Source organism: Pituophis catenifer, unplaced genomic scaffold (genome assembly GCF_029215685.1).
Source record: "Pituophis catenifer annectens isolate HBS135680 unplaced genomic scaffold, rPitCat1.0.hap2 SCAF_18, whole genome shotgun sequence".
Classification (NCBI taxonomy): Eukaryota; Metazoa; Chordata; class Lepidosauria; order Squamata; family Colubridae; genus Pituophis; species Pituophis catenifer.
The window spans coordinates 9,681,650-9,697,412 of record NW_027256898.1 but is presented as its reverse complement, the minus strand read 5'-3'; the positions used below and the strand labels follow the sequence as shown (position 1 = coordinate 9,697,412).

At 41.4% G+C, this 15,763-nt stretch overlaps 1 protein-coding gene across 1 annotated transcript; it reads right to left on the bottom strand.

Annotated features, from left to right (window-relative positions):
* Window positions 1–3,358: 3,358 nt before the first annotated feature.
* LOC139326109 (natriuretic peptides A-like) lies at window positions 3,359–5,599 on the bottom strand. The gene is made up of 3 exons (XM_070956231.1): window positions 5,480–5,599; window positions 4,462–4,747; window positions 3,359–3,384 (listed from the first exon to the last, which is right to left on the bottom strand). Exons 1-3 carry the CDS (start codon window positions 5,597–5,599, stop codon window positions 3,359–3,361), a joined length of 432 nt encoding a protein of 143 aa, XP_070812332.1.
* Between the last annotated feature and the right edge of the window lie 10,164 nt (window positions 5,600–15,763).

The window sequence follows — 15,763 nt, the reverse complement described above, 5'->3', positions numbered from 1 at the left end:
AACTAAGGAGAAATTTCGAGACAGTTAGAACAAATTAAACAGTGGAACAACTTGCCTCCAGAAATTGTGAATTCTCCCAACACTGGAGGTTTTTAAGAAGAGGTTGGACAACGATTTTGTCCTAAATGATATAAGGTTTCCTGCCTGAGCAGGGGGTTGGACTAGAAGACCTCCAAAGTCCCTTCCAACTTCTATTCTATTCTATTCTATTCTATTCTATTCTATTCTATTCTATTCTATTCTATTCTATTCTATTCTATTCTATTCTATTCCATTCCATTCCATTCCATTAAAATTACATTACATTCTCTCTCCTATTCTAATCTAATCTAATCTATCTTGATATCATGTGTGTGTTTGTGAGCTGTGTATAAAATGCCTGAAACAAGGTATTGTAGAGGGGGGGCGAGGAGAGGATTTTTTTTCTTCTTCCAGATTTTAAATTTGTACATGCTCAGCCATTGCATCAGGGGTGAAATGCTACCGGTTCGCTCCGGTTCGAGGTCCGCCCACCCGCCTGGACATCGTTACTTCCTGGTTTTACCCTGTTTTTGACACTCTGTGCATGCGCAGAAGACTTTGTGGATGCGCAGAGGGTCCAAAAATCAGATGTGACGATGGCGCACGCACTTCCGAACCGGTAGGGAAGGTAAGTAGATTTCATCCCTGCATTGCATGGTATCTTACTTTCTGTGCTGAACTCAAGTGTAAGAATCTGGCCCCTGTGGCTTTTTTGCCTCAACTGAACTGCTGGGAGATCTCCAAGAAATTCAAAATAAGGAAATAATCCCAGTTTAGTGAATGAATCCAGCCAGTACAGAAACCCTTGCAATGTGATGGGTGTTGATGGCTGCCCCCAGGGCTTTGTTTTTTAGGATCGATAACCACCAGCAAAATTGGGAAACGTGTCTCGGAAAATAATTCGTTTAGCCCTTAACGGAAGATGAAAATAGTGCAGTTATTTATTCTCTGCTATCAAAAGCCGCGGCGTGAGTTTACGGCCTTCTGTGTGTAAAACCAGTCAACCGCTAAATATCGGCACAAAATACAATATAACACAATACAATTCTTTATTGGCCAAGTGTGATTGGACACACAAGGAATTTGTCTTTGGTGCATACGCTCTCAGTGTACATAAAAAGACAAGATAACAATTCGTCAAGAATCATAAGGTACAACACTTAATGATAGTCATGGGGTACAAATAAGCAATCGAAGCGTGCTAGGAAACAATCAATATAAATCGATAAGTTACAGCCATACAGTCATAAGTGGGAGGAGATGGGTGATAGGAACGATGAGAAGATTAATAGTAATAGTAATGCGAAGCAAGAAGGTGGAAACCTTGAGGTGGCTCATTTCTTTGTACCAACGGACTTCCTGGGTTGAGGTCAGTTTTGACCTTGGGGGGGTGAGAAAGGCCTCCCTTGGAGGTCAAGGGAGGAAAAAAAAATCCGGTCGGAGCTGGTCAGAGAGGGAAACCTGAAGGAATCTGTGTATCTAAGTTGCTGGGTGCTCTCCAAGGTGCTGAACCCACTGATCTAGCTCACGGCCTTGCAACTCGCTCTTGAGCCTAGCAAGCATCGCTCGAACCTGTAGAAGTGCGCGACAAGGTGTGAGAAATTTGAGTCGGTCCTTCCACACGCTCCGAATTGGGCACCCCTAGTTGGAACTCGCCAACGGCCATCCGCACACTTCCCTTTTGACTTTTAAAGTTTTTTATTATTTTTATTTATTTATTTTTTCCCAAAAAAAAGTTTTTTATTTTTATTTCCCATAAACACATTTACATGTACAGTCATTTCCATCATTTTTCATTCATCTTTAACTTTTAATTTTTAATTTTTACTTTTTCGGGGCTGCTCTTTTACCCTTTAGCTTTACTCCAACCTTTCTTCTTCTCCTCCCCTTCTCTCCCTTCTTCTTTCTCCTCCTACTTCCTTCGTTCTTCCTCTCCTTCTCTTTCCTACTTCACCTTCTCTTCCCCCACTCCTCTCTTCTTCCCCCTTCTAACCTTCTCCTCTGCTCCTCTTTCCCCTCCCTTTTCTTCCTCTCCTTTTCCCTTTCTTCTTTCTCCTCTCCTCTCTTCTTCCTTCCTCTCACTACTCCTTCCCCTCTTTCCTGTTGTTTCCCTTTTCAGTTCAATCTAAAGTGGTATTCGAGCAGCCTTTTTTGGGGGGGTGAAGTTTTGTTTTTTTTTTTAATTTGACTTATATGCCGCCCTTCTCCGGAGACTCAGGGCGGCTTACACTGCGTTAAGCAATAGCCTTCATACTTTTGTATATTTATACAAAGTCAGCTTATTGCCCCCACAAACTGGGTCCTCATTTAACCTACCTTAGAAAGGATGGAAGGCTGAGTCAACCTTGAGCCTGGTGAGATTCGAACCTGCAGTAATTGCAGGCAGCTGTGTTAATAACAGGGTGCTTTAAACCACTGTACTACCAAGGCTCAAGTTTTTAAATTTTTTTTACAAACACATCGAATCAATGCATGAATGGTGTGGCATCTGAGTGTCCTACGTTCTAATACAAATAAAACTTGATAAAATTAATCATAGTTATTACATCCGATCAACTTATATATTTCTAATAATGATACATGATGATAAGTTGCAATCTGTCATTATTCAATTCTTCCATGTTTTCTCTTATTTTTACTTTATTTTATTATATAAAACTGTCTACACTAACATTCCCTTTTCTCTTATTTCTATCACCTATTCTAACTTTTAACCATATCACCTTTTATCCTACCTGGCTTCTATTCGTGTCACCTACCTGAAACAAAGAAAAGAAGAGAAAGGAGAGAGAGAAAAGGAAAAGCAAATCAGAATGACAATGATGACGACAAAGAAATCATTTATCCATCGTCTCTTGCCCGCTTCAATACTTCGGTTGCTATGCTTTTTTTTTTTTAATTTGCCTTCCATCTTCCTCTCTAGAATCTTTCTCTATTCTCTCTATCTGTAACTGTTCAATCTGGGTATTTCTCCCACCTCTAAACTTCCCTTTTTGTAGGGCAGTTGCTTTCCAGGACTCTTTCCCCCCCCCCCTTTAGACAAAGAGCCAAGTCTTCCATTTTTACAAAACCTTTATTGATGTCCGTGACAATCAGATTTGGTCCCCATGATAAGGGGTAAAATGGGTCTCCAGGACCGGAGGGACAACAACCGTGCTTGAATATTGAAAGACTGAAGGTTGAAGAATTAATATTGGATGTTAAAAGAGTTCTCTACAATATTTAGACAGTGTGGAAAATGGAATGGATCTTTTCGCAGGGAACGTAAAAGAGGTGATGAAATAGTTCATATCAAGGACCATGTCATCTATTTACTCCTGGAGGTAGAAGGTGAATTTCAGCTTCTTCGCCTCCTCCAGGGACCTGAAACAGAAAATTAAAAAAGGAATGAGTTGAAGGGGCTCCATCTTTCCCGAAGACAGCAAGGATTCACAGTTTCAGATCCACAAATCCCATTTCTGCTCCTCAGAAGCCATCCCAGAATACAGGAAAAAGAACAGCTATGGGACGCAAAATCCTTTCACGCAGAAGAGCCCTTTGGTGTGAGCTGCTTAACATGGAAGGGAACGAAGCCAAGCAAGACGGTAACCCTCCCGCCTCGAAGAGCAGAATCAGAATTCAAACAGGTAGAGCCGAAGCCTTGAAGGACATCTAATCTACCCTTGCAAGAACCTCATGTAGCATTTGTCTCAACCGTGCTAAGTTTCTCCTACAACACTTTGTTCCTTTCCCACACCTTAAGTAAAGTGGAAACTGACTTTTGAAAGCCGAATTCTTATTTGTCGCTTTCTGGATTCTAGAAATGTTCTAGATTCTGTCACCCTCTTCTGCTTTGGGGCGATCTCACATAGCACACATTGTGTCCCAGACGTTTTAATTCTCGCTTTTTTCGAACTCGGGGTGGTTCCCCTTGACGGTTATTTCTTCCTTTCGATTCGTTTTACAAAATTGTGTTACGAATAACACAAAACAGTTGAGTTTTTTTAAAGACCCTTTTCATCCCTGAGTGAAAGTTGATCCAGATGTCAACTTAAAGTCCCTCCCCACTCACTGCCCCAACGTAGGGAGAGAAAGCAGTTTTAGGATTTGGGGGGAAAAAAATCTTAATTTGGGGGGGGAGAAGTCACAGGAAGCAGAAGGGAGGGTCCACCCTGCTCGTGGTACCGTGTTTCCCCGAAAATAAGACCTCCCCGGATCATAAGCCCAATCGGGCTTTTGAGTCTGAAAATAAGGTCAAGCGCTTATTTCAGGGGGGGGGCGGGGTCAAAAGAAAATAAGACCCTGCCTTATTTTCTTTTGATCCCCCGAAATAAGCGCTTGGCCTTATTCAGAGCGCTTCTTTTGCGTGACTTTTTCAAAGGTTTTCCAAATCCAGACTGGTCTGGGTGTGATGCTTGGAACAGCCCTACATGGTGAAACTCTTAAAAAAGGGGGACCTACGGGGTTTGTAGGGCTTGCAGCCGAGTCCCGTCTGGGTCCCGATCCGATCGAGCCTGATTCCGAAGCACCCGGAGAAGTACCTCCTCGACGCCACCAGGAAATTTCTCCATTGAACCTGAGTGAGGGAATCTTGAAGTTTGGGCAGGTGAGAAGGGATCATCTCGCCCTCGTCTTCGAGGTCAGGAGGATAATCGCCATCGTCATTTGCACCGCCGGCTTCTTCGTAGTCCGGACGTTCCAGATCCTCCTCCTGCCGGATCTTTTCGCGCAGCCGATCAAGGAGGTGCTAAAAATGGTAGAGGGTGAAAATGGGGACATTCTTAAAATTCTCTCTCTCGCCCTCTTTCTCTCTGTCTCCCACTCCCCTTCCTCTCCCTCTCTCCCCCTCCCCCTCTTTCTCTCTCTCTCCCTCCCTCCCTCTCTCTCTCTCCCTTCCACCCTCTCTTCCCCTTCTCCCTCTCTCCCTCTCTCTCCTCCCTCTCTCTCTCCATCCCTCCCTCTCTTCTCTCTCCCTCCCTCTCTCTCTCACTCCTTCTCCCTCCCTCCCTCCCTCTCTCTCTCCCCCTCTCCCTCTCTCCTCCCTCTCTCTCTCCCTTCCACCCTCTCTTCCCCCTCTCCCTTTCCCTCTCTCCCTCTCCCTCTCCTCCCTTTCTCTTTCCATCCCTCCCTCTCTTCTCCCTCCCTCCCTCTCTCTCTCTCCTCCTTCTCCCTCCCTCCCTCCCTCTCACTCTCTCCCCCTCTCCCTCTGGACTTATCCCCGCACCACCAAAACCCTGTGGGAAGCCTGGTTTTGTTGCTTGAGCCGTTTCTGACTTACAGCTGACTTCTATAACGAGATTCTAGTCCTCATGGTTCCCAGGTTTGTCAAACAGAAAGTGGCAGAAGGCCACCTTACCCTCAGAGCATCTACATTCGTGATTGGCAGATGCCCTGCCTGCCTTAAGATTGGGAGATCTCATTTGATGCACCTGGATTTTTCAGCCAGCTGGAGATCTTGGCTCAGCAAGTTCCTCCTTACCTGTAGAACTTGCAAATCTTGGCCGGAGGGACTCCACGTCACTGGATGAGCCCGGCCCGGCCCAGCCAGGAGAAACCCCACGAGCAAAACGAAGGGATAAGTCAGACATAGGCAGCCCATCTTGTCTGGTGCTGTGTTCTCAAGGCCTCGGCGATGTTTGTGGCACGGTAAGCAAGGCGCTTCGTTTTATAAGGCCCTCGCAAGGAACTTTCTCTCTGCTTCAAGCCGGCTGCGCTCCAGTGACAAAGGCCACGAATCTTGATAAGGAGACTGGTTCTAACTAGCTCAGCTAGCGGTGGAGAGTTTAGGCTAAGCTACCTTTGCTTTTCACCCCCCCCCGCCCTCCTCATCCAGGAAAGCAATTAGGGTTATGTTGTTGAGCTGCCCAGCACACGGCTGCCATTAAACCTTGCAGCCCAAGGCCAGGGGATGTATCTCAGCTTCCCCTGTCTTGGCAAGCGTCAAAGAAACACACGCATACACATACAAGGATGACAAGCAAAATTTGTGAAGCGTTCCATTTTTTTTAAATTTTTTTTGTACATGGTAGACCTGCCCAAAGGCAAAAAAAATTTTTTTTTTTAATTGGACTGAAAATACATAACACGGTTAGAGAAAACAATAAAGCAACATCATCGATTTAAAAGCCAGAAATATTTTTTGTTTATATTTAATACTACATTCTTTTGACGGCAGTGAGAATTGTTTTTGCACAACGTTGGGAAAAATTGAGGAAACTCCCAGATGAAAATGGGATCAAAAAAAATATTAGATTGTGCGGAAATGGATGGGTGAACATTACAGATAAAGGAGAAGGAAAACACAACAGAATATGTTTTAACTTGGGATTTGTTTTACCAATGGTTAGATAATAAAGGTAGAAATTAAAAGTTGGAAGAATACTATTATATACAAGTAAGGAATATTATTATTACTACAATTATGTATATGTAAAATGACCCAGACAATACACTGTTTATTAAATACCTGTATATGTTAAATATATTTGAGCGCCAAAGAATTGAGGCCTTTGAATGATGGTGCCAGAGAAGACTCCTGCGAGTCCCTTGGACTGCAAGGCAATCAAACTGCTCAGTCCTAGAGTCCATATCTCTGTCTGTCTATCTATCTATCTATCTATCTATCTATCTATCTATATCTATCTTATATCTCTTATCTCTATCTCATATCTATCTATATCTCTTATATATATGTCTATCTCTTATATCTCTATCTCTTCTATCGCTATCTATCATATCTTTTTATCTCTTATATCTATCTCTATTATATCTCTGTCTATATCTATCTTATCTCTATCTCTATCTATCTTATATCTCTATCCATTTATATCTCTTATATATCTATCATATCTATCTTATATCTATATCTTATATCTATATCTATATCTAATAGCTCTTCTATATGTATCTTATATATCTATCTATATCTATCTTATATCTATATATCTTATATCTCTATACCTATGTATCTATCTCTATCTATTTATCTAATAGCTTTTCTATATCTATTTATTTATCTATCTATCTATCTTATATCTCTTATCTCTATCTATCTCCTATCTATCTCTATCTATCTCTTATATATATGTCTGTCTCTTCTATCTCTATCTCTTCTATCGCTATCTAATATCTCTTTATCTCTTATATCTATCTCTATCATATCTCTGTAGCTATATCTATCTTATCTCTCTATCTTATATCTAATATCAATCTATATATCAATCTTATATCTCTATCCATTTATATCTCTTATATATCTCTATCTATCATATCTATCTTGTATCTATATCTCTATATCTAATAGCTTTTCTATATGTATCATATCTATATATCTTATATCTATATATCTATCTTATCTATCTCTATCTATCTAATAGCTTTTCTATATCTATCTATCTATCTATCTATCTATCTATCTATCTATCTATCTATCTATCTATCTACCTATCTATCTATCTTAGCCAGCCAGAGAAAGAGAGGGAGAGAGGGAGAGAGAGAGGACAGTAGAAGTCAAATGAAAACAAATAAATAAAGGCGGAAGATGGATCTTGGCCGAGACAGCGTTTGTGCAGGTGCCTTGGGAGGCTCTCTGTCGATGCTCAGAGGCCTTTCTTCAGGCTTCCTTCTGCCTGCCCTGGCCTCTGAAATTTTAATGTTCTGCATGAACCTGGTGGAATGACTGAGGCCTGCAGCAATTCTCATGAATTCAAAATGTGAGGGAGGGGAAGGACTTGGAGGTTTCTATGAATCCAGCTGTTCTTTCTCAGTTCCTGTTGCCCTTCTGTCCTCCCCCCCTCCCCTCCCCACTTCCTTCTACCTGTTTTCATGGAGGCTCCATTCTCTGTCATCTCCAGCCCCGGTTGAGCTTCAAAGGGCACGTTCATTATTTATATGCTAATGGAATAAACAAGCGAGCCAGGGCAGGCCAATTATTTTAATTAGGAGCGCTGCCTTTTATGTGCAGGGAAAAATACTTCTCCGCGGCTGAACCGGCCTTTTTGTTTTTAATTGAGAGTTTTCTGCAAAGGTTTTCATTTTCCCGGGGTGAATTTAGGACAGGTGTGGCTCTGTTAGTAGGATACTTTGTGAAGGTCCGGAAGAAGGGAGAGAGTGGGAAAATAAAATTTGGAGAGGTAGAAACAGGAGTGGAAGTGCTTGAATTTTATTTCATTTTATTTTATATTTATTTATTTATTTTTAATATTTTATTGTGGTTTTTTCCATTTTTCCATAATTCCAATACGTAAACAATCAGATAGTGTTACTTTTCCCACAGGTTAGATTAATTTTCCCTATATATTCTATAACTCCAAATATATGGAGCTCTTTGGAATGAACTGCCCCCAGAAATGCGTAAGATTTCCGACTTCCATGTATTTCGCTGTGCCCTCAAAACCTTGTTGTTCCGCCAGGCTGGGCTATCAATGTAAAGATTTTAATTGGTTTTAAATGTGGGATTTTAAATTTGGGGGTTTTATAATTGAGCCAATTATTTAATAATTTTAATTATTTTTAAATTTTGTCTGTCTTTGTGCTTTTAATCAGGCTGTACACCGCCCTGAGTCCTTCGGGAGAAAGGCGGCATAGAAATAAAATTATTATTATTATTATTATTATTATTATTATTATTATTATTATTATTATTATTATTATTATTATTATTATTATCCCCCACTGGAATATAAGCCAAAAATTAGCATTTCTGTTGAGGGCTGACTCTCCTCCCCTGGTGAGAGCGATCACTCGATACCTTAAAAGAATGACGGCAATACGAGCCAGTTATATCAAAAAAATTTTTATCGATTGTAAGGAAGATGAGTTCAGTTAGAGAGGAGCTATCCTATTTGGGTTATCTAGTCTTGGCAACTTAGCTATTGAAATTTGATATTGTAAAATTTTAATGTCATCTATCATATATTTTTAGATTGCTATTTTTGTAACTGTTTTATCTTTTTCTCTTTTTCTTTTCTGTTTTGTTTGAAAAGGCCTTCAGGCTATTCAATAAACTATACTACATACTATTATTATTATTATTATTATTATTATTATTATATATTAAACTTTATACTAATTTTCATCTATTTGTAATTCAGTTATCAATCCACCTACACCAATTATATTGGAGTAAAATACAAAATTGGCTACAAGAATTAATTAATAATAAAATCGAATTGATTCCAGAAACCTTTCTCCTGGGAAGTACTAAAGGCCAAATATGATTAAAAAAAAACCCAGGATATTTAATCATTCACATACAGCAGCGAGAATAACATATGCACAATATTGGAAAGGAAATCATATACCACCTGAGGAATCTATTATTCAGAAAATATTTGATTGTGCTGAACTGAATAAATTAACATTAGAACTAAATGAAAAAGAGGATTCAGAATTCTATACAGTGTGGGATTATTTATTTATTTATTTATTTATTTATTTATTTATTTATTTATTTATTGCGATTTATATGCCGCCTTTCTCCCTAGGGACTCAAGGCGGCTTACAAAATGACAACTTCAATACAAATCACAATACAATACCTAATTAAAATCAGTAACCCAATTAAAAAACGATTTAAAATTATACCAGTGTACCAGTATAATTGGTACAGGAAGTGCTTTGAATTTTAAACCAGAAGTTGCAATTGCCAAAGAAGATCCATTTGAGGAAGGGTCCGCTAAGCCAAAGTGGGAAACAGTGATATGATTGTTTCCCATTGAGAAAGTCATAACTAGTGGACAAAATTAAACTTAATAAAATAATCAAATCCCCCCCACTCCAAAAAACCCCCACACACTCTGTTTTTAAAGAATCTTAAAATTAAATGGAGCCACCTACAAAAGTGAGGACTTGAGAAGCAGAGCCAGGGTTCCTTTGAGCCAGCCTTTCCAAGCTGCTAGTCCTCAGCGTCCATCTGTCAACGGATATTTTAATTGCGTAAATACGTGACTATCTTTTGTGCATAGTATTGCACACACTTGCCTCCCAGCCTTCTTGCAGGAACTTCAGGATTGTGATGTGTTCAAGGAAGCTTAACAAAACAGTCCATTTTTTTCCCCCCTCTCTGTTTTTAAAGAATCCTTAAGATAAATGGAGCCATGTGCAAAGTGGGAACTTGGGAGGAGGCAGAGCCAGTGTTCCTTGAGCCAACCTTTCTGAGCTGCTAGTCCTCAGCATCCATCTGTCAACGGATATTTTAATTGCGTAAATATGCGAGTATGTTTCGTGCATGGTATGTGCACACTTGCCTCCCAGCCTCCTTGCAGGGACTTCAGGATCGTTGTGTTCAGGGAAGCGAGACTGCATTGCTAATTATGCCTCCATGTTTATTTACTATTTATTTATTTCCTCTTTCCCAGTGTATTGTGGTCATTCTTTGCCTGTCATCTTTAGGTTTCTGTTAGCAAAGTGGCCACCAACTGCGCGCGCACTCACATTTGCGAACCGGTAGGGAAGGTAAGTGAATCCCACCTCTGGGTACTACCAGAGGTGGGTTTCAGCAGGTTGTGGAATGATGAGACCAACACAACATTCCTAGGTTAGTCAGAGACAGTGTATTGCGCAAGGTTCAGAGCCAATTTTTACATGAAGCTTTGAACAAAGATAGAACTTTGTTACAACAGTTTTATAGACTTCTAAGACAAAGGATTCTGTTAACTCAGCAGTTTATATGGTCATATACATTTGTTATATTTAATTGACATTTCCTAATTACTAAAGTTTCATATTATTCTTGCCAAACAATCATAATTCTTCTGTAAATTACTGGAGCATAGATTCAAATTATCTGTTTATCTGTTGATAAATGACTTATAGCTCATGTGGATCCCCTTGACCTAACCAACCTTTAAACTGTATGTCATTAGAATGTTCCTTTCTTCTGACAACTTAGAGGCCTCCTAAAAGTATCAAAAGGATTTTGGCTGAGTTTGTAATTTTTCCAACCGGATGCATTTTCTGCCTTTAGAATAGAGTGAATAGAAAGTTATCCAGTGGTCATCTATCAGAGCCCGCTTCATTTACATTAGGTTCTAACCAGTTTTGGAGAGCCGGTAGCGGAAATTTTGAGTAGGTTGGAGAACCGGTAGTAAAGATTCTGACTGGGCCAACCACCATTTATTCTCTGCCTCCTGAGTCCCAGCTGATCGGGAGGAAATTGGGATTTTGTAGTAACCTTCCCCTGGATTGGGGTGGGAATGGAGATTTTACAGTATCCTTCCCCTGGATTGGGGTGGGAATGGAGATTTTACAGTATCCTTCCCCTGGATTGGGGTGGGAATGGAGATTTTACAGTATCCTTTCCCTGCCATGCCCACCAAGCCACGCCCACCAAGCCATACCAAGCCACACCCACAGAACCGGTACTAAAAAATTTTGAAACCCACCACTGGGTAATACCAATAGTAATAGGCACCTTGGGTGCGGTCCAGAGGTGGGTTTCAGCAGGTTCTGACCAGTTCTGGAGAACCGGTAGCAGAAATTTTGAGTAGTTTGGAGAACCGGCAAATACCACCTCTGGCTGGCCCCGCCCCCATCTATTCTCTGCCTCCCAAGTCCCAGCTGATCGGGAGGAAATGGAGATTTTGCAGTTACCTCCCCCTGGAGTGGGGTGGGAATGGGGATTTTGCAGTGACCTTCCCCTGGAGTGGGGAGGAAATGGGAATTTTGCAGTATCCTTCCCCTGGAGTGGGGTGGGAATGGAGATTTTGCAGTTACCTTCCCCTGGAGTGGGGTGGGAATGGAGATTTTGCAGTGACCTTCCCCTGGAGTGGGGAGAAAATGGGGATTTTGCAGTATCCTTCCCCTGGAGTGGAGTGGGGATGGAGATTTCGCAGTAACCTTCCCCTGGAGTGGGGTGGGAATGGGGATTTTGCAGTGACCTTCCCCTGGAGTGGGGTGGGAATGGAGATTTTGCAGTGACCTTCCCCTGGAGTGGGGAGAAAATGGGGATTTTGCAGTATCCTTCCCCTGGAGTGGGGTGGGGATGGAGATTTCGCAGTAACCTTCCCCTGGAGAGGGGTGGGAATGGGGATTTTGCAGTGACCTTCCCCTGGAGTGGGGAGGAAATGGGGATTTTGCAGTATCCTTCCCCTGGAGTGGGGTGGGAATGGAGATTTCGCAGTAACCTTCCCCTGGAGTGGGGTGGGAATGGGGATTTTGCAGTGACCTTCCCCTGGAGTGGGGTGGGAATGGAGATTTTGCAGTGACCTTCCCCTGGAGTGGGGAGAAAATGGGGATTTTGCAGTATCCTTCCCCTGGAGTGGGGTGGGGATGGAGATTTCGCAGTAACCTTCCCCTGGAGAGGGGTGGGAATGGGGATTTTGCAGTGACCTTCCCCTGGAGTGGGGAGGAAATGGGGATTTTGCAGTATCCTTCCCCTGGAGTGGGGTGGGAATGGAGATTTCGCAGTAACCTTCCCCTGGAGTGGGGTGGGAATGGGGATTTTGCAGTGACCTTCCCCTGGAGTGGGGTGGGAATGGAGATTTTGCAGTTACCTTCCCCTGGAGTGGGGTGGGAATGGAGATTTTTGCAGTATCTTTCCCCTGCCACGCCCACCAAGCCATGCCACGCCCACAGAACCGGTAATAAAAAAAATTGGAACCCTCCACTGGTGCAAGTCCCAAAACAACTGGGAGCACCATCATTGGCATTGACAAGTTTGCCCTCAGTCAGTTGCAGAAAGCGGCTTTACTTGGAACTGCTGCCATCCTGCAACGATCTCTGTAACACCGTCAAACATCCAGATTTGCCTATCCCAGGTCCTTGGTAAGGACTCGATAAGGTAGACATAAAATGCAAACCCAGTCTGAACATCTGGCTGACTGCAAATAAGAATAGAATAGAATAGAATAGAATAGAATAGAATAGAAAATATGAAGTAGAATAGAATAGAATAGAATAGAATAGAATAGAATAGAATAGAATAGAAAATATGAAGTAGAATAGAATAGAATAGAATAGAATAGAATAGAATAGAATAGAATAGAATAGAATAGAATAGAATAGAAAATATGAAATAGAATAGAATAGAATAGAAATAAGGAATGGAATAGAATAGAATAGAAAATATGAAATAGAATAGAATAGAATAGAATAGAATAGAATAGAATAGAATAGAATAGAATAGAAAATATGAAATATGAAATAGAATAGAACAGAATAGAATAAAAAATATGAAGTAGAATAGAATAGAATAGAAATAAGGAATGGAATAGAATAGAATAGAATAGAAAATATGAAGTAGAATAGAATAGAATAGAATAGAATAGAATAGAATAGAATAGAATAGAATAGAATAGAATAGAAAATATGAAGTAGAATAGAATAGAATAGAATAGAATAGAATAGAATAGAATAGAATAGAATAGAATAGAATAGAATATGTTTGACCTGGTCATCGAAACTATGCAATTATGAATGAAACATGTAACAGTGATAACCCATTGCCATCGGGGCACTTGGTGCCATGTCCAAGAATTTTACAAAACATATCAAGAAATTGCAGCTTCCTGCAATCACACCAGCGGAACTGCAAAAACCTACTATTTAGAACATCGTATATTTTAAGAAGATAACTTGGTTGATACTTAGGATGCTGGCAGAACCCTTATCAACCTTCAGTGCCGGTCAATGGTATTTGTGATACATTTTTAAATGTTCAGTTGACTGAGTTTTGTGTTTAATGAATAAAAGAGATAATCATGTTTAATGAATAAAAGAGATAATCATCTTTAATGAATAAAAGAGATAATAATAATATTGTACATTTTAAGAAGATACTTGGTCGATACCTAGGATGCTGGCAGCAACCCGTATCAACCCTCAGTGCCAGTCAATGATATTTGTGATACATTTTTAAATGTTCAGTTGAGTGAGTTTCATGTTTAATGAATAAAAGAGATAATAATAGGGAGGAGAAGGAGACGAAGAAGAAGAAAGAAGAGAAGAAGAAGGAGGAGAAGAAGAAGAAGAAGAAGAAGAAGAAGAAGAAGAAGAAGAAGAAGAAGAAGAAGAAGAAGAAGAAGAAGAAGAAGAAGAAGAAGAAGAAGAAGAAATTACAAAATCTAACATAGAGTATACGACCATCACAAGTACAAAGTTGTTAGGATGTGTATACAATCACAACTGAAAGGCTCAGCACAAGCAAGAGGAGAGCGTCTCAAAGAACGAACGCCAAGGTACAAATTAGCGTGACTTGTTCCCCCCACCGGAGTCATTTCGCACAATTATATTTTCACGGGGTCTTTCCTCCTTCCTGAAGTTTACCTGAAGTTCAACCATTCGGAAGAGCTGACGCAACTGTTTTTTGTCTCTGTGTGGACTCCTTTACAAAACACACACACACATCGTTTCAAATTTCAAAAAACGAGCTGTTTTTTTTTTTTTTTTCTAAGAGATGCTTCTGGGGAGGTCTGAAAAGATGCAGCTGGTGTTTCCTGGACATGGAGGCTCCACTGGCGGTCCCCCGAAGGATCCCTCTGTCCTTTGTGCAAACGAACTGGAGGAAGGATACTCAACCGTACTAAACCAGCTTCCCAAATGACTCAATGTGCATGTGTGAATGAATCCTTCCGGATCAGAGAGACACGTCTGCAGAGGGGTTGACTTGACGCTGCTGCGGTGATGATGATGATGATGATGATGAGGGGGGTCTTGGGAAGATGCCGCTGGTGTGGTCTCGGCTGGAAAGCCTGTGTAGGGGGAAGAAAAAAAACAACAGGTAGTCCTCGAGGTATGACTGCCACTGAGCCCGGCATTTACGTCGCTAAGTGAAACATTTGTTAAACCGGGCTTTGCCTCGTTTTCTGATTTGTCTTATAGGGATGCGGTGGCTCAGTGGCTAAGACGCTGAGCTTGTCGATCGAAAGGTCGGCAGTTCAGCGGTTCGACTCCCTAGTGGGCAGGAGATAAGGACTCTCCCTATGAAGAAAAGTAAGTTGCTAGTCCTCATGGTCTGAAGTGAGTGGAACAGATACAGATTCACAGAGTTGGAAGGGACCTTGTAGGTCATCTAGTCCAACCCCCCACCCAAGTAGGAGACCCTACACCATTCCTGACAGATGGCAGTCCAGTCTCTTCTTGAAAGCTTCCAGTGATGAAGCGCCCACAACTTTTGAAGGCAACTTTTGTTCCATGGGTTGATTCCTCTTACTGTCAGAAAATTTCTCCTTGTTTCCAGGTTGAATCTCTCCTTGTTCGGTTTCCATCCATTATCCCATGTCTGACCTTCAGGTGCTTTGGAGAATAGCTTGACCCCCTCCTCTCTGTGGCAGCCCCTCAAATATTGGAAGCCTGCTATCCTGTCTCCCCTGGTCCTTCTCTTCACTAGACCAGCCATGCCCAGTTCCTGCAACCGTTCATTGTATGTTTCAGCCTCCAGTCCCCTAATCCTCTTGGTTGCTCTTCTCTGCACTTTTTCTAGAGTCTCAACATCTTTTTTATAGTGTGGTGACCAAAACTGGATGCAGGATTCTAGGTGTGATCTTACTAAGGCTTTATAGGGTGGTATTAGTACCTCTCTTGATCTTGATTGTATCCCTCGATGTAATTTAGGATTGAGTTGGCTTTTTTGACTGCCGCCAACACACTTTAAGCCAGTTCGCTGGAAGTGATGATTCCTGGCCCTGAGTGGCAGCCAGGCTGCCTGGACTGAGACTGGATGGGGCTGGGGGCTTTCTGCCCATCCTAATTAGTTGCCAACATCTAACTTTTTTTTTAACTCAAATGAGGTTTCCAGCCAGGGACTCACCTGCTCGCTTGGAGC

Bases quoted from the DNA above. Each gene is read 5' to 3' on its own strand.
- LOC139326109 (XM_070956231.1), bottom strand. From the start codon at position 5,599: ATGGGCTGCCTATGTCTGACTTATCCCTTCGTTTTGCTCGTGGGGTTT. The intron at 4,748-5,479 runs GTAAGGAGGAAC...TACCATTTTTAG, and splicing joins AAGATTTGCAAGTTCTACAG to CACCTCCTTGATCGGCTGCG. The intron at 3,385-4,461 runs GTAGGTCCCCCT...TTTCTGTTTCAG, and splicing joins CTGCAAGCCCTACAAACCCC to GTCCCTGGAGGAGGCGAAGA.